Source organism: the organism of the source record quoted next, unplaced genomic scaffold (assembly GCF_019419815.1).
Source record: "Pyrus x bretschneideri cultivar Hongxiangsu unplaced genomic scaffold, Pyrus_bretschneideri_v1 Contig12, whole genome shotgun sequence".
NCBI lineage: Eukaryota > Viridiplantae > Streptophyta > Magnoliopsida > Rosales > Rosaceae > Pyrus > Pyrus x bretschneideri.
The window spans coordinates 3,918,527-3,943,109 of record NW_025999413.1 but is presented as its reverse complement, the minus strand read 5'-3'; the positions used below and the strand labels follow the sequence as shown (position 1 = coordinate 3,943,109).

The 24,583-nt window shown below is 39.6% G+C and overlaps 2 protein-coding genes across 2 annotated transcripts; one reads left to right on the top strand and one right to left on the bottom strand.

Moving 5' to 3' along the window:
• Window positions 1-2,681: 2,681 nt before the first annotated feature.
• On the top strand, window positions 2,682-4,280 carry LOC103966793 (U3 small nucleolar ribonucleoprotein protein IMP3). The gene is made up of 4 exons (XM_009380008.3): window positions 2,682-2,901; window positions 3,029-3,136; window positions 3,610-3,684; window positions 3,846-4,280. The coding sequence occupies exons 1-4, from the start codon at window positions 2,768-2,770 to the stop codon at window positions 4,075-4,077; spliced, it is 549 nt and encodes a 182-aa protein (XP_009378283.1). The 5' UTR covers window positions 2,682-2,767; the 3' UTR covers window positions 4,078-4,280.
• Window positions 4,281-4,692: 412 nt separating this feature from the next.
• LOC103966794 (auxin transport protein BIG) lies at window positions 4,693-23,406 on the bottom strand. Its single transcript, XM_009380009.3, has 14 exons — window positions 23,027-23,406; window positions 22,659-22,765; window positions 22,109-22,274; window positions 15,941-22,014; window positions 15,201-15,818; window positions 14,893-15,073; window positions 14,158-14,392; window positions 9,524-14,068; window positions 9,198-9,420; window positions 8,480-8,881; window positions 7,795-7,938; window positions 6,681-7,700; window positions 5,830-6,336; window positions 4,693-5,727 (listed from the first exon to the last, which is right to left on the bottom strand). Exons 1-14 carry the CDS (start codon window positions 23,283-23,285, stop codon window positions 4,903-4,905), a joined length of 15,306 nt encoding a protein of 5,101 aa, XP_009378284.1. The 5' UTR covers window positions 23,286-23,406; the 3' UTR covers window positions 4,693-4,902.
• Between the last annotated feature and the right edge of the window lie 1,177 nt (window positions 23,407-24,583).

The window sequence follows — 24,583 nt, the reverse complement described above, 5'->3', positions numbered from 1 at the left end:
CTGAATCGTCGACCTCTTAGGTCTTCCCTTAAAAAAAATTATGTCTATAAAATATCATCCAAATCTGAAACTATATGACCGTTAGATTAAGAGTTTACGATTTCTTTGTAGAATTGTATTCGTCTATTTTCTTTACTACAAATGAATACTGTAATAGTTTTGGAACTATCTAATATTTTTGCAAGGATTATATGAATGGTGTTCTAAAAGAAAAACGGCTCGGATCGTTAAAATATATTACAGGATGAACCCTATAAAAACGTTAAAAGATTGTGTAAAAAAAAATGGTGTCACGAATCTGCAATATATATATATATATATATATATTTTTTTTCTTTTTATAAAAAAATGTTGAAAGTTCAATTGAGTGGTTACATTGTTTTGCATTGCTATTTTATTGCTCTGCAATCGGCATTGCATTTTAGTGATGGGCAAATGAAGGTAAACCTTGTGATTGCCACTTGCAAGTTTGCAACCTGCAAACAGTGATGGGGCAATGTGCAGAGCTTAATTTAGTGGTTGCGGTGCCTGACTACTTCCCTGTCACCGCATATGGACATTAAACCAACACAAGTTTTGTTTTGGACAGTTTTTGGCTAGCTGTTAATAGCTTTCAGAGATGTCACTGTGATAGTAATTCAAGCCGATAAAACATTATCATGCGATTTTATAGTATATATAGTATATGATTGATTTACGATAACCGCAGTAATGACTTATCCGTTGTATACAAGTTTCTTTTCTTACATTTAGGGGTAAAGTAGCCAATTGCCTTGTTATTTCTCTCATTTAAGTCAGTGAGAGTCCTGTGACTGTGTGCTCATGTTTTGCTTAGAGAGAGAGAAAGTTCGGAGTTTGCAATTGTGACAAATCCCCGTGATATCTGTCAGTCATTTGACAGACCAATTTGGCCTTTTTTTTTTTTTTGGTTGGGGAAACTGACCAATTTGGTTTTGAATGTCATTTGGTCTGAAAATGCAACACATATTCATTTGTTTTTGAGAAAGCGAATTCCAATCCATTATAACGAATATCTTCTCCTGATCTTACTGTCCGAATCTCAAAGATAAGGAATCACGAACTAATTAAATTGAATCATACGGTTCTCATTAATCCATTTTACTAGAGAAATTTTTAGTTATGACGGGAATGCAGATGGTACACCACGTGTTTTTATGTAAGTGGTGAAATTTTTTAATTTTTAAGTTATTAACCTTTTAACACAAATAATCCACAATTTATATAAGGACACGTAGTATACTACCTCGTGTGACGGTTATACTGAAAAATCTCTCTATTTTACTGGCCTACTTCACACAAAACAAGGCCCCGATCTCTCTTTTGAACAATTTGAATTTCTTGGTTCTTAAACTCTGGACAATGAAATCTGAAGAGGATCTCAACTCCATTATATATAACGAAAAGGTAATTCAAGCGTTAAATTAGCCCACATAACTCACATCTACGTCTAAATATTAAATAGATAACATGCTTGTGCATTGTTCTTCCATCACCATCATTCACATTCACTTTTTGGCCAAAAAGTGAAACTTTTCTTCATTTTGTTGTGCTTCACCATGTAAATGAGCGGTGTCCTCATCTGAGTCTTGGGCAAACTATGAACTTTCGCCATAAAAACTGTGTAATTCAGTTGCTCTTCACGATCAATGATTTGCGTACAAGAATCATTCAAGCGACCATGGGATAATTAAAGTGATTTTTATGTATATTTTTTCTCATAGAAATTTCTATAACATTGGTATATTGTCATTGTAGTGTCCTGTAGTAATGATACAAAGACATGTATTTTTTAAACGGTTTGTCACAGTTATGGTACCTCGCGCAAGTTCTCATTTGGGTGGCACCATCCCTGTACATTTTTTTAACTTTCCACACATCCTTATTAATTTATGTCATTTGATATTCTTCAATTTATTCGATTCGACGATCAGAAATTGAGAGAAATACATGGAAGGTAAAAAAAGTTGTGTAAGTAGCACCACCTTTCTCCTTTATCTCCCCCTACATACGTTATTCATTCTCGTCATTGAGTTGAACAAATTTAAAGTGGTCTTACTTATACTTCTATGACTTTTTCTTAAAAAGAAAAAATGTTATTCTTATTAAAAAGAGTTGAATGATATGAAATTATTACAACAATTTAGGAGATGGAGTGTTTTGAACCCGCAACGTCTGAGTGAAAACTCAACACCTTATCCATTAGGATATTGGACCACATGCACTATTTATTTTTATTTTTAAAGGAAAAATAATGAAAAACGCTTAAAAACTTTAAGTTTTAACCAAAATGATAAAAAAAAAATGTTGTAAGTGAATAATACCATGAGTGACTTTTTAGAGTTAAAATGTCCTTAACATTAAAAGTGAACAGTACTAAAAGTGTTTCGTTAAGACTCCCTATTTTTAATACTCGTATGACTATATCTTCATCAAAAATCAATTAAAAACAGTGAATTACGTCATTGTTGAGTTTTTGCGTGATCTTTTACAAGTGCAGTAGGATAACATTACTGAGTTCAATAAGCAAACGTTGTTGAATATTTAGCATAAATGTAAAAGGGCTTGAGCTGTTTGGGCTTTAAGGCCCGATCCAAATATTCAAATGGGCTTGCCTGGTAATTAAGATTGAAATTCTCGTCCCAATCTAGGGTTTTGCAACACTTTATCCCCTTTGATACTCCAGCTAGGGTTTTAGCTCTTTCGTCTCTCTCTCTCTCTCTCTCTCTCTCTCTGCGGAGGAGGAAGTATGAGGCAGCTCAAGTTTCATGAGAAGAAGCTGCTGAAGAAAGTTAACTTCTTGGACTGGAAAAGAGAAGCAGGTCACAGAGAAACTCAGGTTCTGCAGCGCTACCATGTCACCGGTCGCGACGACTACAAAAAGTAGGATTTCATTTTTTTTTTCCCTTAATTTCTTTCAGGTTTTATCAGTCGATTAATCTTCCGATGAACTGGGTTTTGTTTCTTTCCAATTAAAAATTTGAAAAAAAATTGGAAAATTGGAAAATAGGTACTCGGGTTTGTGCCGGATGGTGCAGAAGCTGGTGCACATATTGAAGCAGTTGAACCCGAACGATCCGTATCGGATCGAAATGACCGATATGCTCTTGGAAAAACTGTGAGTCTTATTTTTTGTGTGCTTCTGGTGCTGCATTGATTGAATTGATATGTCAGTTGAAAGTATTAATATTTCAAAGCTGCATAAGAAACCCATAAAAAGTTGCCAAATTTTGGTCAATTAGGTCCTAAGGAGTGTTTCTTATGGACATTATGTGTTACACTATGGGTTATCGAAAAACAAAGTAGTGATCGAGTCGAAATTTAGAAAGTTTAACCCCTCAAGCTTGGTCGTTATTGTGTTGACATAAAGAGAGAAGTGTTTGGGATGTATGGGTGTATCGAAATTGAGAAACTTTACCGCCGAATTGTGTTCATTATTGTGTGACATAAAGAGAGAAGTGTTCGGGATCTATTTAAAGAGGTTCCGGTTGTAGATGACTTGGATATTGTATGATCTGAACTCAATAGGTTTATGTCTGTTTTAGCATCATCTTACGTGCTCTATACTTAAAGGGTTTATGTTGATGACAGGTACAATATCGGTGTGATACCATCGAAGCAAAGCTTGGCGTTGTGTGAACGCTTGTCGGTGTCATCCCTTTGCAGGTAATCTTCTCCTTACTTACGCTCGATGAATTCTTATGAAACTATTGACAGAAAAGTCTGCAACAAAAGTTGGAACACATCCTGCCTTAGTAATTGCTAGTGTCACTAGTTTATTTGACACTATCACGAGTGATGATGGCTTACCATGTCTATGTTTTCAGACGGAGGCTTTCAACTGTTTTGGTTCGATTGAAGTTTGCTGAACACCTGAAAGAAGCTGTCACATACATCGAGCAAGGACACATCCGTGTCGGTCCAGAAACTGTTACTGACCCAGCGTTCCTGGTGACAAGGAATATGGAAGATTTCATTACATGGGTGGATTCATCGAAGATTAGAAGAAAGGTGCTGCAGTACAATGACAAGCTGGACGACTACGATGCAATGAATTAGGGCATCGTAACTTTAGGGTTCTTTCGAACCCTTTCTGTTGGTGGCCGAAAAAAGAGAACCACATTTGGTTTGCCTGGTGTATCATGTATTAAACACCTCGGAGAGAGGGTTCCTTCTTTTGCATTAAACACTTTTTTTCTCTACGGGTTCAATACGTACTTATCAAGAATTTCCTATTGAAATGAGTTCGGCTTCTCTCCTAATCTCCTCACTTTCATTGCTAAGTCCAGTAATAATTGCAGATGTGTTTGAAAGTGCTTTTAAAATGATTGAAAATACTTTTGGTGAAAATATTTTTTAACCCAATTTTTAGTAAAAAAAATTAAGTGGATCTTGAAAAAACACTTTGAGAGAAGCACATCTGGTTATTTTGGAGTGCTAACTCTAAAATCAATTTTACCAAAAACGACTTCAGTCGTTTTGAAAGCACTTCCAAACGATTTGAAAGAACTTCCAAACGAGTCTATAGATTGATGTGAGTTAAACCGATCTGCAAGCAACTTCCCACACAGAACTTGAAATTTGAAGAGAAGCCTACACTTAAAAAGTAAAATTGTCAGAACTTGTCGCAGTAGAATCGTAGGGCGAAACATATAAATTTACCAAAATTGCAGATTTTGGGGAGAAAAAAAATAATTTTACTACCAGAAGCCATATGCGCACAACACACAGAAGATACAGAGATATGTACGTAGTCGCAAGATTCTGAACCCCATTTTTCATGGGGTATGTAATTTTACAATCATCACTATCGCCTAAATTAAAAGAAAGCCCGGCAGATACTACGACAGCAACGCATACGACGCCGGTAGTTTAACCCAACTCTCAGCCTCTCCCCGCATCGATTGCTGCACGTACAAAGTCCTCGCAGTTGGTAATGCCACCAGACAGCACATCAGCTAATACACCAATTATGTCAAACGCCTCCTGCAAATCGCTTGCGGAACTCATCTCGTCAAGCCACGACAGCATTTCTTTCGATAAATCCACCATCTCGTTCACGTTCAAAAGCCGCTCTTTCATCACTAGCTCCCAGGCTTCCAAGCTTCCACTGTCGTCCCCTTTAGATACTTTTGATGTACCTTCTGCTCGGGTGGGTGTTGCATTTGCTGGTTTTTTGACCTTGAAGAAACGTTGGAGCTGCTCAATCAAGCCAGTGTAGACAAGCATTGGTCGAATGACGGACAAAAGCTCATCAGCACCCCCGATCTCTGCACTAGGACTTTGGCTTGTATCACCAGACTCTATCTTGACTATAGGAGATGAACTGGATGATGTGCGACCAGCTGACCGGCCATGAGTGTGCTGCATGTAGGCATGGTATATTCCACGCTGCAAGAAGGCACGGCGGTGTTGCAACCAAGATTCATGAGATTCCGAAAGAAGTGAATTCACCATCATAAACTGGACAGTTTCTTCAGAACCCATAGACGGTTGTTTCTCAGGAGTGGAAGGCCTAGAATCTGATGCAGACAATGACAAATATGCTTTCAGAGACTTGGCTATTGTATTACGTTGAGATGGGCTTCCCTGATCAAGAAGGTGACGTGCCATTTGGATCATGAAAGGAAGAAATCTGGAGTTGCTTTCCCTTCCGCCACCTCTGCTTTCTGCACTAAATGATGCCCCGGTCGCAAAACGAGCTAGCATCTACATAACAAAACATTCATAAATATAAGGTCCACATTCAAGATAATATACAACAGAAAGGTTAAATAAGAAGACAGAAAAAAGTGAAGGAAAATACAGTACCAGAACAATGTCATAAGTCAACAGCCGAAGACGGCTCCCATCAGCACGCCCAAGAGCATTGAGGTTGTCCCAGAACTGGTCAACATAGCGAATATACTGAGGTAAAGGAACAGATGGACCTCTCACAGGAAACAAAGAATTGCAAAGAGATTCATTGTTTCTAAGAGTTGCTCCTTCCCACTCTTTCTTTGGATTTTTCAGAGCAGCATCTGCTCTCTTGGCTTCCTGATGGCACTGGAAATGAATAATGTTGAAATAACTAACAGTTGTATAAACACACTCCCCACGTGCGCTTCCAGAAGTCCCTGCACCTAAATTCACTCGCTTGCTGTAAGAGTAAACACCAAGTAGGTCAGTGGGCCTCAAACTGTAACCCTCTCGGCAAACCATGCATGCTAAGCCATCCTCCTCCTCTTCCTCCACGTCTTCTAAACCTTCAAGTAATGGTCGTGAAACAACAATACGCTCACCACCGTCTGAAGCTAGCTCTTGTCGCATTCCAAGACCCTGAGTATTTGGATACGAAAGGAACCATCAGTTTCACCGCTAGTAATTAGTTCTACTCATTTTCTCAATACTAATTACACGAACGTCAAATAAGAAAATAAATACATTAAGGACTAAATTCTATCCTAATTTACCATGAGAATCATATTGCTTTCACTCGCTGACCCTAAGGAAAACTAAACTCCTGTTTTAAGTCGAGAATAGCTATTTTCTACCCTCATTTTCCATATCAAATTCTGTAACATGATAACAATCTACTTCAGTCGGCACCTGCTTTCATATAATTCATAAATAAACTATAAAAAGAATTTTCAATAACTATTAAAAAATGCTCAATGAATTACCTGAAGCAATTCCTCTCTTTTCCTTAGAGCTCTACGCCTCATTTCATCCCTAGTGGCATGTCTCAACCTCCGCACCTTCTCCTCCAAAAAGCCATCTCCTTTTCCCTCCTTATTTGAAAGGGTGTCCAATAAGTTTTCAGCCCTAGCGCCTATCTCGTTTTCCCCCGGGACCCCTTCCAAAGCATGAAGCAAAGGTAAAATTCCTCCCTCATCAATACACTTTTGAGTGGCCAAATGTCCTGTTGACAAGCCTCTCAGCATAGACAGTATCAGTGGGACAGATGGCAGTTTTAAGCCTGTTGCCCATTCTGCACTAGATTTAAAGCCAGCCTGTCCTGCAACTGAAAAACTATCACTCAGATGTCTAACTGCAACGCCAGTAATACCCCTCTCAAGAATAATGTCTTTCAATCTGTCACCGCAGGAACTTGTTTTAAGAGACTCAGATACCCTTACAAAATTTTCCAGCGTGAACCTCTGCTTGGCAGCTTGCTGGGCGATGCTTTCATCTTTTGGGTCATCTTCATGTTCTCTTTCCAGCCGGTCGTATTCCCTCCAGTCCTGCAAGGGTGGGCTGAAGTGCTGGATAAGCGCTTCCATTGCAGCAGGTTCACCATATGTCAAGTAGGGCAAGATTCTTGCAACCATCTCATTGTTCCTCTGCTGTTTGTTCGATTTCTTAAGACCCAAAGGATGAGATAATCTCTCCAAAAACATGAGGACTATTTTCTTGGCCTGTTCACCCGTCTCTTCACTAGTGACAGTAAGAGAACTTTGTGTGATGCTAATGTTATCACTTTCATTAGCTTCCAGAGTCAGACTCTCAACAATGAGAAGTATGCCTTCAGCTGGCTCCATTGCATCAACAGAAAAGGCACGTCTCGCTGTTTCAAGGAGTAGACCTAAAGCTCCTAACCTCAGCAAAGCTCGCCTGTTCTCTCTTATTTTACAACAATGCATGAGGAGATTTAGAACAGCTACCAACTGCTCTTGGTTGGACTTGAAATCATCTCGCAGACGCTGTAAATCATATTAAAAGTCAGTTATTTCAACAATATGTAGCAAAAGGTTTCACTTCAAATGTCAAGTAGGAATAATGAAATAGGAAATGCACCTGGATCATGCTCAATATAATTTCCAGCCCACCATACTCACGAACAGCACCTGCAATGGCAAACTCAACCTCTGGATCTTGTGACTCCTCTCTATCTTCTTCCAATTCTTTAATCATAGGCTCAGTTGCTTCACCATCTAAGCCCTGGAAATTGTACCCCAAAAGAGAATAGTTATGATCAAAAGAATATCAAGGTAAGAGTCGCAAGACCAAAAATAATAGAAAACGTGACGTATTGATCCATTGGGAAAAAATGATGTCAGGTTGCATTTGGATGAATGATTTTGAAATATGAGATTAGTTTCAATATCAAGCTTAAGTTGGCTGAAAGATTATAATGAGTACCTATCTTTAGATTTTAGCAAAATTCATAGATGGATTCAAAATTTAACACAAAATGAATTTAAAATGATTGGGTGAAGCATAACATCTTAAATCTATGCTTTACATGATCTGTTAGAGATTATACATGATTTGATAGAGAAATAACTTCGATTTTCTATGGAATTTAAATGTCAGTTTTGTTTGAACTTCATTTATGCAATTTGAATGGAAGTGTGACCAAACAGCCTATATATCATATATTGGTACAGAAATGGAGAAAAGGCGACTCCTTTGTCATTTAGAAGAAAATCCTTATCAGTATGCAGACTTGTACATGGGAAAATACACAGCTATAACAAACCTGAAGCCGATAGGTCACTGTCATAGGCGGAGAGTCTCTAGCTGATGGGACAGCATTAGGCGATAGCAATGTCGTATTGGCCATGGCATTCGAAGATTGACTTGACTTCTTCCAGACTTGCTCATAGACTTGAGCTATGCTCAAATCAAGAGAGATGATGTTCCCAGCAACTAGTAATTCCATCCCATAGTCATCTTCAACAAGACCTAGCAGATCCAACTGATGGCAAATTTTGTTCTTGACATCACGCATCAGAGGACCAATCTCAGAGCTAGAATAGGGATTCTTTGTCATAGATCCCCTGATGAACTCTTCTTGTGTATGTGCCTTGTTAAGAACCAGCAGATACACTGGCTCTGGTTTTGATGGGCATATCAGATTGCAGAGCTGCTCCAGGATAAACTGTTCATATAGTTGAATGTTAGTGCTGGCACCTAAGTCGGTGAAAGCAAAACAAACGAACCCCATGCTTACATATACAGAAACACAACAAAAAAGAAAGCGAAGAACACATGAAATTATGAGAAGGTGAGCCTTGTACAAACTATAAAGAACCCAAGAAATATTGACTTTTATCTAGACAGCAAAAGTTTTACCTACTACAAAAGTATAATTAGGTATCAGTATATTATAACTTTGATGAGTTATTTTGATAAACCAGTCTAAAAGCATCATTTACAAAGCAGAGAAAATCCGAGTGTTGGTTCATCATCCATACCAGACAAGTTCGTCCCTTTCTCTCCTCCCCATGGTTTTGCAAACCACAGACGCAGGCTCTAATGAACTGCCTTTTATTTTCGCTGCTTTCAATCAGAAGGCTATCTAAAAGGTCATTTAGAAGCCGATTGCAATCACTAATTAACTTTGTCTTCTGCACTACCAAGCCGCGAATAACAATAAGAGCCTCAAGAACTTCCGACAGCAAATTGTCTCGCATGAATCTGACATTAATACAAACAAAATTTGTTAAGCACGAAAGTTGTTTTGAAAAAAATGGAATCAGTTAAGCACAAAATTTGAAATTAGTAAAGAAACCAGTCATACCTGGATCGAATATTCGGAACCTGCAAAAATTTATCCAGCAGCTCTATAAGCTTGTGAAGTATGAATCCTTGAGAAATGTCAATACGCATGCTCCTTTCTAGAGATTCAACATTGCCTACTTCTTGAGTAATTAGTTTACAAATTGTTCCAAGACATCCACGCACAGTCAAAAACAGGCGAGCCTCTTCTGAATCTATCATCTTGAACAGACAGTCAAAATATTCCGCAGCACTTTCACCAGCAGAAAGAGTTGCTGGTAGCAAGGACACTAATAAGTTCAATAACCGAAATCGTCTTGATGTACTCTGAGCACAGAGCAGAATTATCAACATGCACATCTCTGACCTTATAGATTGAGAGCAAGCACTAAGAGCAAGTTCCGTAACCCAAGACCCCAGCTCAAATGCTGACAAGTCATTCTTAGCTGTCTTACCAGTACGCCTCTTCCACCTGAGTGCATATTTAAGAGCCAGGAATTCTTGTCTCTGAGGTCGAGTCTTCTGGCTACCACCTTTAACAGACAGGGACACTTTGTACTGCCTTCTAACAAAATCAAGATATGATGCTCCCTTCTCCCACTCCGCATAGCTTAATAAGTGAATGTCCTGAGTCTTCTGAGATGTATCCCAGTTCTTATCTAGTGGTTCTGCTGACTTGGTACCACCACTATGTCCGCCCAAAGATCCAGACATACTTGAATTACTTTCGTCCTTGATCTGCGAACCAGTGTTAGCTTTTCCTGTATTAGGCTCTTTATCTGGTACATCAGGTTTTGGAGGAGTACATGCCTGAGATATAACCCTCAGACAAGGAAGAATGACATGCTCAGAAATGGCAGGATGCTTAGCACCCAATTTGATAGAAGAAAATAGCAGCTGAAAAACCACACGCAATCTTGATTCCCAAAATTCATCAGTGAGAGAACATACTTCTGACAGCAATGACAACTCTTCACGAGTGGCCAGAGCAACGTCCATGGAGCGATGATGTTCAAGGCAGTACGTAACCTTTTTCTGAATTAAGCTGTTCAACTCGGTCACTGCATTTATATCACCCTCAGAGAATGCACAAAGAACGGCCCTAGCTTGGACACGAGCTGTTTTAGGACCTTGATGAATGTTATTTTCAAATAGTTCCGTTAAAATGCCAGCAGCAACAAGTTGTTTCTTGGAATTTGGATGCTTTGATAGGACCTGTAGGATTTCAAGACACTGTGTCGCAAATGTAGAAGCACAGCCATAGCAATTATTTGGAGACCTGGAAACCACAAATCTGGAAGCAGCCACTCTGTTAACAGACTGTTTCTGGTGCAAATAATTCATCAAAACCCGGCGTAACCCTTGCAGTGTCTGGACACTTTTGCTGACAGAATCAAAAGCTGCTTTGCACTTCTCACCATACAGGACACCAAGAAGAGCTATTTTACGATTAATCTTACATACAGGCCCAGGTAAGGAGACCATCATTTGCTGCACCGAATCCTTCTGTTGCGAGTCTATTTCAATCTCACCAACACTCGACACAATCTTAAGCAGGGGCTTCTTGAATCCTAGAAGTTGCTGATATTTCCTATGAGCATTTTCTGATTCAGTTTCTATAGCAGCCAACCCTCTCTTCATATCTTCATCATTCTCCATGTCATCAAATGCAAAACTTGGCTTTGCCATGAAGTTGAACTCAAATCTACCATATTTACTATAGCCACACTCGTTGCATAGAAAGGAGTCCAGATTTTCATAATTAATGTTGCGGCATTGCCTGCACTGATAAGCATTCTCATGGCAATTGCCACATATACCATGCTTATCAGTGACAGGTCGACTGCAACGTGGGCATTGCAATGGTTCAAGAGACAAAGCCTGGAGATTTTCATAGAAGGAATCCAGCTCAATCATGAAGTTACAAGCTGTTATTGGAATGGGAAAGTCCACTTTCAGTTCAGTCTGATTGAAAGTAAGATGGCAACTCTTGGCACGTTTCCAAAGAGACCAATTATTTTTCAACTCTGACAAGTCAGCCACAGGTCGGTTGTTGTAATACAGGTTCAAAACTTTCACTGATTTAGACTTCCGCGCATCATGAACATTCATGGTCACTGTCTGAATGGTGTAACTCCCAGTGCATTTCACTATGATGCGATTGTCAGTGAACTTTGTTTCAGATTTCAGACTTTCTAGCTTCATCCTGCTGTATGGCACCTCTGGAGAACTGCAGGCAACACAAGGCTCACTCTCAAGATAGTACCCATCAAATTCGACTAATCCACTTAAAGTGTTGTATATGCGGGAATTTGGATGATTAGCTAAAAGCTCATTTTGTGAATGAAGTGTCTCAAAGATGCATTTGACTACATCAGGGGTTAAGCATCGATCCACAAGCTCACTGCTCTGTTGCTTTGAGCTGTCATCCGGAGCTTTACCCAGCAACCATGTGATAAGTTCAGTATACTCAACTATATTTTGACCATACATTGGTAGACATTTTACCTTCTCCAAGAGATTCACCACCAAAGTTTCCTTGAATGATGACTTAGCATGATGCCACACACCATAAAGAACACACTTGGCCTCTGCACGCACAGAACTAGAATTCCATTCAAGCAAAAAGCAATCAATGAATTGCTTCAAGACATCTCCACCCCTGTCAGTGAAGATATTTATCAGAGACTCCACATCCACATAGGACTTTTCCGAACCAGATTCCATTCCTTCTTCACCTTTCTTCTTCTTTTTGGGATCATGAGATTGTGTCCCTGATTTGTTTGAATTCATACCTGAATCCACAGCTTCAGTTTTCTTTAACGAATGACCAATCTCCTTTCCTGTGTAAAAGGAAAGATTCAACAGCTTCAAAATCTGAATAACTGACTCTTCTCCAAGATAGAACACTCCATTAATCAAGAATGGTAGGAAATCTGAATGTTTCAAACAGTACTTCTGCCAGTTCCGAGGTCGTGCTGCAGCTACTTCAGCCATAGTAGAGAGGCACTTAACTATCTTAACACTTCTCTCATATGACAAATGACTTTGAAACCCGCCCGACTTGTTTACATGCTTGAAAAGTTTTTTCATCTCACTTGAGAATTGCCAGGAGTCTCGCACAGTGTAATAGTGAGTTTTGCTTCCACAGAGATGGAGGAAAAGCCTCCTTGCATATCTTCTCACAAAAGTTGTGTGAGGATTGTTAATGTAACCGCAGAGAACATCTTGATATCCATCTAGCTTCAGATCCTTGCCAGAAGAGATCTTTGAAACCTTCTCTTTCTCCCCAGTCTTGTCTTGCTTTTCAGGTCTAACCAAGGTGTACACCAGCCGGAAGGTATTCTCCAACAACAATCTATGGTAGTCCACAAAGATATCTGTACGGTGGGCTTTTGCATATGAGTCTGAAAAGAAAGGAGAAAAATTGCCAGCTGCTACATCCCTTCGAACTGTTAATAGAGCACTACATCCAGAACCAGGTCCTGCATTTTCATAACTAACAGAAGGGGACTTAAAAACATGCACTAGCTGTTGTAGTATCTCCATCAGGTAATTGACAACAGATTGTTGCCTAAGAGAATTGCATGCTCGGAGCAGCTGGGATGCAAAGTCATTTTTCTCTTGATCATCCAAGGAAGATGAAGCAGCAACCAAGGTGGAGGGCGAAATCTGGATGATGCTTTTATCATGTGTATCTGTTGTCCCACTAGGTTTTGGTGTAGAACCATCACTGCCAGGCTGGTGCCAGTTTCGTAACATCAAAGTAAAGAACATGAAAACAAGTATTGCAACTTCCCCAAATGTAGAGCGAGATTTGGCAACAAAAGGTTGGTTCAGATTAAGCTCATCCAGAAACCATCTAATCAATTTCTCCAAATCTAAGCTTTCGGGCTTCGAGATGTCTATGAAAGGCCCACCAACAGCAGATGATAATCTGTAGAAGAGCTGCATAACAGGGATTGCCTGGACCCCCGACATGGATTGCATCCACCCTTTTAATTGTTCAAGAAGCTCAAACAGAAGTAAGGAATTTAAAGCCCGTTTCGAAGCAGAAATTGAAACAGAGTCATTCACTGAAGCAGAAAACTCCCCAGACTCATTGTGTTCCAGGACATGAATTGATGGGGCAGAATTCTGAGTCCTGGCATCTGCAGAAGTTGGCAATATGCTTGAATCACTTACATCATCTGGTGTGAAGTGAAACTCATTGCCATCTCTGCCTAATGATTCCACTTCAATGGGTATTGCTGTCATAGGATGATCTCTGGAGTGTGGTAGAGGGAGACGATCTGCATCCAGTACTTCATAGCATGCCTCACACAGATCAAAATCAGGACAAATAGTACAATGCCATCGCCTTCTGAGTATAGGAACAGTGGTGCAACCATCACAACAGTATTGAACAGATGAAGTGATTGAATCTTCTTCAGTTGTGACTTGGGCATTTCCACCAGTTGTGCCGGCATGCACAGGTGCAGATACTGCATTTTCTGCAACATCATCGGTGGCCAACATAGTTTGCTTTGGAAATGGAACCTGTAGCAACCTTGAAGATATTGCCAAGCTGAAACAGAAATGGTAGTCCAAGTGAATAATAGAATAAGCTAAAATCAAGTTGAAGACATAAATAAATAAATAATAAGAATTTACCACCTTGTTGATGTTTGAACAGCCTCATTGGACAAAAAGAGAAGCTTTTTGAATAATACAGCAGCAGGTCCAACAGAGTGTACCCCTGTATCCTTTCCATGTAATGCCAGGCATTCAGCATAACAATAAATGAGCTCTACAGAAGAAATAACAATGTTGTTCATTGTTTGTGTGTCAAGCTGCTCTAAGTCCAAAATTCCCCAAAGAACTTGAATAAGCCCATCAATAACTTCAGAACCTGGATGAGGGATAGGAATCACAGATCCGTTAATTGCAAATGAAATAAATGACAGATGCAGGATGAATACAGCAACCCGTGATAACAAACTGAAACTTATACTTAAACTTGTAACACCACCCAAAGTTTGGGTGTACAAAAATTAACCAAGCTAACATCACGAAAATTCCAACATAACATTTTAGCAAAACTTTGCAGGAGAAATAACATAAAAGTAATTCAACAATCCATATGATTAATGTACAAGAATCATATCAACTTTACAAGAGAAACTACAAAGGAAGTGATTCAACAAGCACTTGAATAAATATTATGGAAAGTAACCTACCATGAATCAGATGTAAATAACTTAAACAATTAACTATATTGATTGGACATGTACCCTACGTTATTTATATGAAGATCTGGTTCCTGCTTAAGGTTTATATACTACATTCAACACAAGAGAGTGAATTCTTAAAAATGTAAGCAATTCAGTGCACCGGATAATGTGAAACTACCATGTATCTCCAAGAAAGTCGCCAGATTCGATCGCCGGTGCAATGCAATCTTAGATACAGCACGCATCTGGGCTGTAAACTCTTCAATTATCCATGCCCCTGCAGTACCACCAACCCCAAGCCTTGAAGAGAGTACAGAGGTTGATTTCACCACTCCAAGAAGCTGCATGGTGTCCTTAACCTGAAGAAGACGATGTCAGTTAATAAACAAATTTCTTCATTTCCTCATGCATAAATAAGGACGCTGATAGAATTGCTAACTGTCATAGATCAACAGTGGGTAATTTATTAATTGCTAATTCACATACTTGATAGTAAGTGTCCTTTTTGGTGAACACAGCCTGCAAGACATGGCAAGCAGCAGCCTGCAACAAGGGCTCTCGATCACTCTCAAATATTTTTTCCAATAACTGCTTGCACCTGAGTTTGCTCAGCTCCGGACTAATTTCCTCAACTCTTGGGCAACCACGAGATCTACACAACGAGTAAATCCTGGATAGAATCTTAAGCCCATCAGCTATGACCTGCTCCTGCATAGGAGCAGACTGCATTGACCGGCGTTTTTTCCCAGATCCTGAAAGCAACGAATTACTACCAAGGACACGAGCTTCCATATCAAGTATGGCATCCATTTTCTCTTTCCAGCCAAATTCATCTTTAGCTCTACCATATACTTCAAGACAGTCAATTCTAGGCAAAGCAGATCCATTAAATGTGGGTCCAACAGAGATTGTAAATTCTTCATCAGCAAGGAGTGACTCAGCAACTGTAAATGGTATATCATACCAAGACCGCATGCCCTCATCTAATTTAATCGCCCTATGGAAAATAGTTATATCAGAAGGTATATGGTTTGCTGATGTATTACCCACATGCACACGAAGCCCAACCATGATGATATCAGGGTTCAAATTGAAGACGGATATCTGAGGGGAAAAATAGAAGTAATGTTAGAACCATAAACTATAGAAGAAAGGAGATGAAAACCGAAACATCAGAACTAAAGCATGCCATGAGTGTCAGGTCACTAGATCCTAGCAACAATTACCTTACATCCTGCAGGGCTTGGACCTTCTAGAAAGCCATCCTCAGATGCCAAGCTCAGCTTAGCCCCTTCAGAATCACCATTTCTGATGGCATCACCACCCAATTTCACATCTGCTGTTATGCACACTGTTTTCTCGAAAAAGTCAAGTGGGAATTCTGGGTTAGTGCCAGCATAAGCCTTGTTGCTGAGAATTCTGGAACCCAATTTTTTTACTTTCTCCGCTGTTGCACTAGCATTGGCATCAACTCCCATTGGGGTATGCGAGTATATCTGAAGGCTACCATCATCGTGTAAAACAAGACAGTGAATCTTATCTTTGGATAAAGGCTTATAAGCAGTGACTCCAACTACAGGTGAAGTAGAACCCACTGCATGTCGCAAGTTTTGTGCAAATAACTCATGCGATCCAATTGATACAGCAATGGCAGAGTTCAATTTTATACTTGAGAAGCAAACAAATAAACCACTGCCAGCCAGCAATTCCTTCCAACGATGAAGTCCAGCAGACCGCTGTTTACCATCTTGCTCCTCCTCATAAATGGTAGATATTTCACTTAGAGATGAGGCATTGGGGCTTAACCGTCCTAACAAGGTAGTGCCATCTTGATAAGATAGGAAAAGTAATTTGTACGCTGAAGAAAAGTACAACGATGAGCCCTTCACGTCTATTACTTTATCCTGTATCGGGATTACTTCCTTCAAAGGTGTAGCCCCCATATTACCTTCGACTGACAATTCTAGCCTGAACAGCTTTCCATGTTCTGAGAGAACAATAAGAAACATCCTTCCCTGAGAAGCCACAACAAGTGTTGCATCCACAATCACATCATCTGGCAGAGTGAAGTAGTGTATAGGACTGATGTTGTCCTGAGATAGATCATATATTTTGACAAATTTGTTGGTAACGACCATCAACTGAACCTGAGAACCTGGAACCCAGTCAACCCGTCTAATATGTGCACCTTGCAGTGCCAGTTCAATGGCAAGACGATCAGTCACTTCACCACGAGGATTCACTGTGAGGACCTGGCAATCTTCATATCCTGCTACTGCAAGATAATTCTCTACCACTGGATTGAAAGTAAGATGCACAATTTCAAACCGAATAACATTCTTAGAGAGAGGCTTAACATTGGTCTTGTCTGCTGTCACTGGTGCAATGGTGGCCTGTCCAATCAACTGCTCAACATCAAATATAGCAACCTTATCACCTTCTCCAACAGCGAGTCGGCCTCGAAGACTGACACTGAGCAAGGATTTGACAAGAGACCCACTAGCTAAATGTGATTTAAGTTCCTTGGCATTTGAATAGTCGGCCTTTATCTTCAGGTCTAAGGACCCACTTTTATATGCCTTCTTCAATTGCAAGAGATCAACACCAAAAGAAAGCATTTTGTCTTTACCAAGAGTGATTTTATTATCTTTTGACATGTTGGAGTCTCGTTTACAAGTTATATATGCGAACAATGAAGAGCAAAGTTCAAGCACCTGACCTTCAACGTCAAGTTCTTCAAGTAATGGCACGATCGCATCTTGAAGCTCCCTGGGGATGGATAGTCTGAGAGAGTTATCTACATCAGTACTAGTATCCTCATCAAAATCTGAATCACTTTCAGGCAGCTGCTCTCCATCATCCGTGAAGGGTAAGAAAGCCTGGAAATTACTAGCACTACGGACTGGCGCGTTACTACTTCCAGTGAATTTGCGTGGCTTTAAGCACTGACAGTTGCTTCCTCTAACACCCCCAGCTCCACAATCACAAAAGAAACGACTGGAGCGAGAATAAACAACACGATGACCACGATGACAAACTTTTGCACACACAGAGCAACAGCCCTTTGACACTGTTAGATCACATGTATAACAGAAGTACCAGTGTTGTTCCATGAAATTGCTACCACTAGAAGTAAATGTGCAAACTTTAGAAGCAAGGGCCCTTTCACTGTTAGTATCCTCTTCATCATCCTTGTCCAGGCTGGCCACCTCACCATCAGAAGTTCCATCATCCTCATCCTCATCTACAGAAGTTGCGTCACATTCAAGAGCCATGGAACCACCTTCTTGATTAGAAGAAAGGACCAATGCCTCGGAGTTTTTCCTTGATCCTACTGGCCTTGGAGCCATAGATCCCACACCAAGAGCATTTACAGGCAGAGACTTCCCAGACGACCTTTCCTGGGTGTTCTTGCCAGACCCACAATCGCTTAAGACACTCCCGAAAAAGCCAAAAAGAAACTTCAGGCCTGGTAGCAGGGAATCATTGCCAGCAAGCTTCTCCATCAGCATTATGGTCCGCTTTAAAAGCAATCTCACTGAAGCATCCCCCTTAGATAGTTGAACAACAAACTGGAAAAATGATTTGGCAACATGAATATCAAATTGCAAAAATGCAGGTTCAAGGGAAACCAGAATAGCTTCAAAAATATGACTCTGCAGTTCTGTTGATTTCAAATTAGAAGGTGAGGATACAATGCATAAAATAAAGTTCATGGTTGACTCTCTGAGAGAGACAGAACTTCCTTTTGCACCATTAACTCCACCTGAAGCTTCCGTAACACAACCTAACAGCCTCTTCTCCAACCATTTGGAAAGCAAAACCAAGTCCATGCCAAGAAATTTGTTTTGGATCTTCTGTTTAAGACCAGGAAACAGCTCACCAGTTAACAGAGCAACAAAAAAGTTAAGAACCTTTATGTTAACTGTTTCAGAGTCACAATTGTGTAGAGTGTCAATTAGAACCAGTAGATCACCACGCTGCACACCAAATAGCTTCTTCACCTGCTCGGGGACATCTTCTATACCAAGATAGAGTTTAAAATAATCAACTTTTACAGGGTCTTTTCTTAGGCTATCCATCGTATCAATAGCTTTGGTAACTATGCACTCATGGATACTGCTGTCACTTACTCCTCTGGCATTGATACCCCTTAAAAATCCTTCTAGGTGCTCTAATAGAATTAAATTGGCAAAATCTGTTGCTCCCAAGCCTACACTCAAGCTGTCATATATGGTTTCGCATTTCCCATGAATGCTTTCAAAAATCCTATCAAACTTGATTGTCACTACCATATCAAGAATTTGATGGAGCACTTCAGTCTCCAAGCAGACATTTCCTATCATATCTTTCATTTTAAGCAGACCAACCAGAATGGAAACGATCCCTCTAATGTTAAGAATGCAAGAAAAGAGGAAACCACTGGAAGTCCGAAGATTCAATGGGAAACCATGCAGCATCCATTCCCAGGAGGCCCTACATAAAATTCCTGAAGCTCTTTTGTCAATAATAACATCAAACTTTGCCAAAGGGTCAATGAGAGACTCCAGACGGAAAGAATAAGTGCCAGTCTTTCCTAGCTCATCCTGAAGGCATTTGTCAAATCCTGAATGCTTAAAAAGCAATAATGGCGAAAACCCATCAGGATCCTTCTGGCTATTACCAAAGGTAGCAACAAAAGCTTTCTGATAAGCCAGTAAGTAACTGTTCAGCAAAGATGAAAATGTCTTCAACAATATTGAAACTTGATCAGCATTCATTAAAGAGGCAATCAGCCCTTCAGCAACAGCAACATACTCATTGTCCTTAGACGTGTTCTCTATCCAGTTTGAACCCACTCCTGGGACTTTATTCTTCATGCCATACCTCCAGATCCCAACATCAAGCAAGGAGAGTGCCAAAGACAGCCACGTTGCATTTCTCAAGAAACCCCAGCCTAATTCCTCAGTGTGTTCAGATATATGTTCAGTATGTAAGAGCTGAAGCAGCTGAACTATAACTTCAGAATTAGTTTTTGCACCAACAGCGGCCTGATGACCTAGAATTGAATGGCTGAAGAAAATGAAATTTTCCATGTCAGAAATGTCAAGATTCTGTGGATTGCTACTTGAAAGAACCTGATGGTCCTTTGAAGTACCGATTGTTGGAAAATCCCAACAAAGTATGAAAATGTATCTTTCAACAATAAGATCCTCCACCACTGCAGCCTGTTTGCCTTTCCACAACCCCAGAATTAAGGACATGGTTGAACAAATCTCATCCCAGTTCAAGCATAAGGAGTCAATATCCACATAATCTATGGACAGCAAAGCAGGGAAGGCAGATGTATCAATCAGCTGATGAATCAAGGGACTGATATCAGACTCTTCTTCAAATGATACACTCATTACATTCTTAAATATCACTGAGACCCAAGATGACAAATGATCATTCACCCCAAGCTGTGCATTGGTGTACGGAGCCTCCCTCAATTTGGACCGCAGATGTACAAGCAAGGATGAAGGATATGTCTGTGGGTAGAATACCATATGTCGAAGCACTAAAACTAACCTTGAAACCAGTAAAGCCCAGCAAGACAAATGCGTACTGTTAAAACCCAAAGTTGGAGCACCAATCGCTCGAAGAGCAGAAAATATTAAGTTCGCCTGTGATACCTTTTCCTCTTTGGACGATAAGTGAAATGCCACAAGAAGAATCTCTATGTGAAAAGCAGATGGAAGGGCCTCTAGAAGTTCCTTCAAGGTAGGGCATTTTAAAGAAACAGTTTTGGTCCTCTCAACAACAAAATCTACAAACCCCCTGAAAATTTGGGTTCTCAAGCTGCTACCAGCCAAACCCACCCTACAGAAAAGGGTGTGAGCTAGCAAGGTAAGGGTCTGATTATTGTAAACGAAAATATCATTCTCAACATTCAAAATCTTCTCAACCAAGTCCTCTTCTATCGAATCAGATAATGCATGGCGGGTGACCAGGTCTTGCAACAAATCAAAACAAAGTTCATGGGTATGCCCAATCTTTTTCTCTTCATGTGAAAGGGAATAGCACTCAGGAGTCCTATCCTCGGGACATCCCTGGCTGTGGAGTAAGGACAGAAAAATATCAATATGGCCTCTGCTAAGCTTTGCACAGCCATCCTCAAAAACAGACGGATGCCATTCAGGAGAGAAGATGCACACTTTAACAAAGCTCAACAGTTCCATAGCAGCTTCCATTGGCATATTACTCTGGCTGGAGCTAGAATTAGCAACCACTGATGGCTGATCATATCCGTCTGTAGACCCACGAACACTCTCAGAGAAAAGGTCTCCAAAAAGGGCCTCATCTTCATGGCAAACCACATTTTCTAATTCAGAGCTGCAAGTAGTTTTTGCACAGCTAGAATATGACCTCTCCACTTTTGGTCTCAGTTTTACTCCCTCGGAATGAAGGAAAAAGATAAGATGCATCAGATCGTCCATCCATTGTTTTGAGGAAGGGAATATTATTTGCACAAGATGTTCAAATGTGTACCTTTGGAGTAAAGGAATCTTCTCAGAATGAACAAGGCACGAAGGAGAATCAATAAAATTGGCACTACTTCCAGTAAGCTCTGTGTCTAACTCCTTCCAATTGACAGCCCGACTAGTCTTTCTCTTGAGGTCTTGAATGAGCATCAACATGTACACAACAATACGTGGAAAATAAGCTAGTGGGGGCTTCAGGTTAGCAGCAGCCTTGTTATATCTCCATACAGAAGCATCTAAATTGTCTAGCATGGAAGCTACCACACAGACTTGGACATTCAGGTAAACACTGCTGTTGCAGAAAGTAACACGAACAAGTTCAAGAAAGTCTTCCAATAGCAAAAGACTGAGGCTCTCAAAACTACCCTCAACTGCAACGTGGCTATTTACAAACTCGAAGCAAGGCCTAAACAACCCAGGCACTGCATCAGCAAAAGAAGCAACTGCTTGCACCAATGACGCATCATATTCAATATATGGGATGTCCTTTGTGAGACTTCCAAGTAACTTTATGATCCTCAAACTAAAAGACAACCTCTTACAGACGTATGTCCCAGCACTCTTCTCATCAAACATATCTGGGAGCACAATGAGTCCCTTGCAGAGCAAAATCAAACGTCGAATGCACCCTGCGTGAACAGCTGCCCAATGCTGAGTTAGAAAAACTAATTTGTTGAAATCCTGGTGGAAAGCAGGCCCACCAAACCCAGTGGTCTGCCTATCTGATTGTATGCACTCAGAAGCTAAAGACAAAAACAGACGATCCACTGGTTTCTCTGCCCTTGAACAATTGACACCTTCTCAGACACATTAAAAGTATCTCATCAGTATCAAGTAAACCATGATGCAATAACACTAGAAGACATCAATTCTTATGAGCAAAGCTCTTACCTTGAGGACCACACTTATTGTGGTTGTCAAGATCATTACCACAAGTATTATGGGTAACAGATGGCAACAAGTCCACCAGGCTATCTACAGAGCAAGGTCGCAGTGCGCCAGGTGTTTTATCCATTCCATCGATCAATGCCATCTCCAAAAGATGCACCATATTATTCTGCAAAACCAAATAAAAGTTGGATTATAAAGAAAATTTAGAGCCACCGTTCACCCCCTCCCCAAGCGTGCATAAACACATATCACCACTCATAAAATGCGCCAACCAATAAGAAAAGACAATTAATTCAATAATGCACTACAGGAAAAAAAAGTTTGATCCCCACCATACTAGTTGATTTAACAAATATGAAAACCAAGTAATCTGTTTTGTAGCACCAATAACCATACAAGCTGATACTAGAGAATAATAGCAAAATGTGCATGAATAATTCATAGCCCTCAAAAAATAAAACCAGCTGCCTTTCAAATGATTAACGCGCAAAAGTAACATTCAAACTAAACTAGCCATAGCAACTTGATATGGGAAGAAGAACTAACTAACCTGAATGCTCATATCTTCGGTGCTAAATTCTGATCTTTCCAAATAACATACCGCAAATTGCAACGACTGTTGCACAATGGCAACTATTATAGCATCCGCTTGATCCACTGTACATGCAATCACAACAAGATTAAGTAAACTTATTACCAAAACACTTCATTAACGCTCCAAAATTGCAATCTTTAAGATTTATAAGAAATAAAATAAAATAAAAAATACTAGAAATACATAGAAAATTAGCTGCAACTTAGAAATAACTACTTCGAATATCGTCTACTTCTATATTAACAAGAAAGCATCAAGACTCAAAAAACAAACAAAAGGCAACTAATTTCACGTAGAAGAAGATGAAAAGAAGGCCACAGTACCCAACAGAGAACGAGAGGCGGAAGCGACGGCGTAGGCAATCGAATACACAGCTTGAATTTGTGAATCGGTCCATAATTGGAGCCCTAGCTTGCCGTCTCCGTCGGCCTCAACGCCGCGTTTTAGAATCGGGAGAAGGTTCTCGAGTCCAGGTCTGATGGAGTCGGAGGAGGAGCGCAGTCTCTGTAGGAGATCAGTGGACGAGATAGGCTTGCCGTCCGAGTAGACAGACTCGGAGAGTCTGGCGAAGGTCTCGGCCATGGCGAGCGAGACGATCGGTGAGATGGTCAGTGCATCAGAGAGCGAGAGAGAGAGGGAGGGAGGAGGAGGAGGAGGAGGAGGAGGAGGGAGGAGGAGTGTTGTTTGGGGTCGGAAGTAGTGAGGGAGTATATTAAAATGGGTTCAGGGAAGGGAATGGAAGAAAATAAAAATGTTTTAAAGGCGGCGGAGAGGATTTTTAAGTGACGAATGATGTATTTTAAAATAATTGAAAATGTTTTTGATGGAATTATTTTTTAAATTAATTTTTATTAAAAATGTAAGTAAATTTTGGAAAAGTATTTAAAGTGCTTTTGGAATTTTAAAATATTTTTTTCTAAAAGCGCTTTTAACTATATTAAAAGCACATCTAAACGAGTTCTTAGTAAAAAGTAAAAGATTTGTTTTTAACTATTAAAACAAACAACAAAAGAACAAAGTATAGTGTTATTCACACTCTTATTTTCACCCGTGCATATCTTTGTTAGTTTTTTGCCATTAATTTCTTCTATTCGATCGGACAATAAAAAATTAAGATCAAATTTAATTACCATATTATTTTAAAGTTTTGTTTAATTATAAGATCACACTACTAAATTCACCTGAACCAAATTATCTTATTACTTTGATTTAAAGTGAATTAATTATAAGGGTAATGTTACGAAGATCAAAATTTTAAATCAGATATGCAAATCAAATGATGTATTACCAATAAGAAATAAGCATATTTATCGACATTTAATTAATAATCCAATCGTCTACGACCACATTATTTGGTTTTAAAAAAAATTGATCTTCCTAACATTACCCTAATTATAATTAGCTTGTGAATACTACTTTGTAATGAAGTCCTTGTGGTGTTAATTATTTATATGAAATGCGTCTTTCCTTGTGACTGAATCTCTTCAACCTTCCCTGTCGAACTCCTCTCCTCTTCAGACAAACAGAATAATCTTTAATTTTATCAAAAAACTCATATAAGAATTGCCTCACCAAATTAATTAATTTTATTAGAAATATGTAGCCAAAAAGGAAAAAAAATTGACCTACATTTTTTCCTTTCTTGTTTATTTTATTTTTTTTAATTCTACAAGTTAGTATTTAGTTTTCTAAATTTAAGAGAGTGTATGGGCGAATATGTAATTTAATCAATCTAACTTGTCTTGTTGGGATTTCCAAATGCACTTTTTTTCTTTTGGGTCAATAAAATGCACTTTTATTAAAGCAAATAGCATCAATTGAACTTTGTGGATTCTCTTCTTCACTTTTCACTCCATCCTATAATCTCACTCTCATTGTAT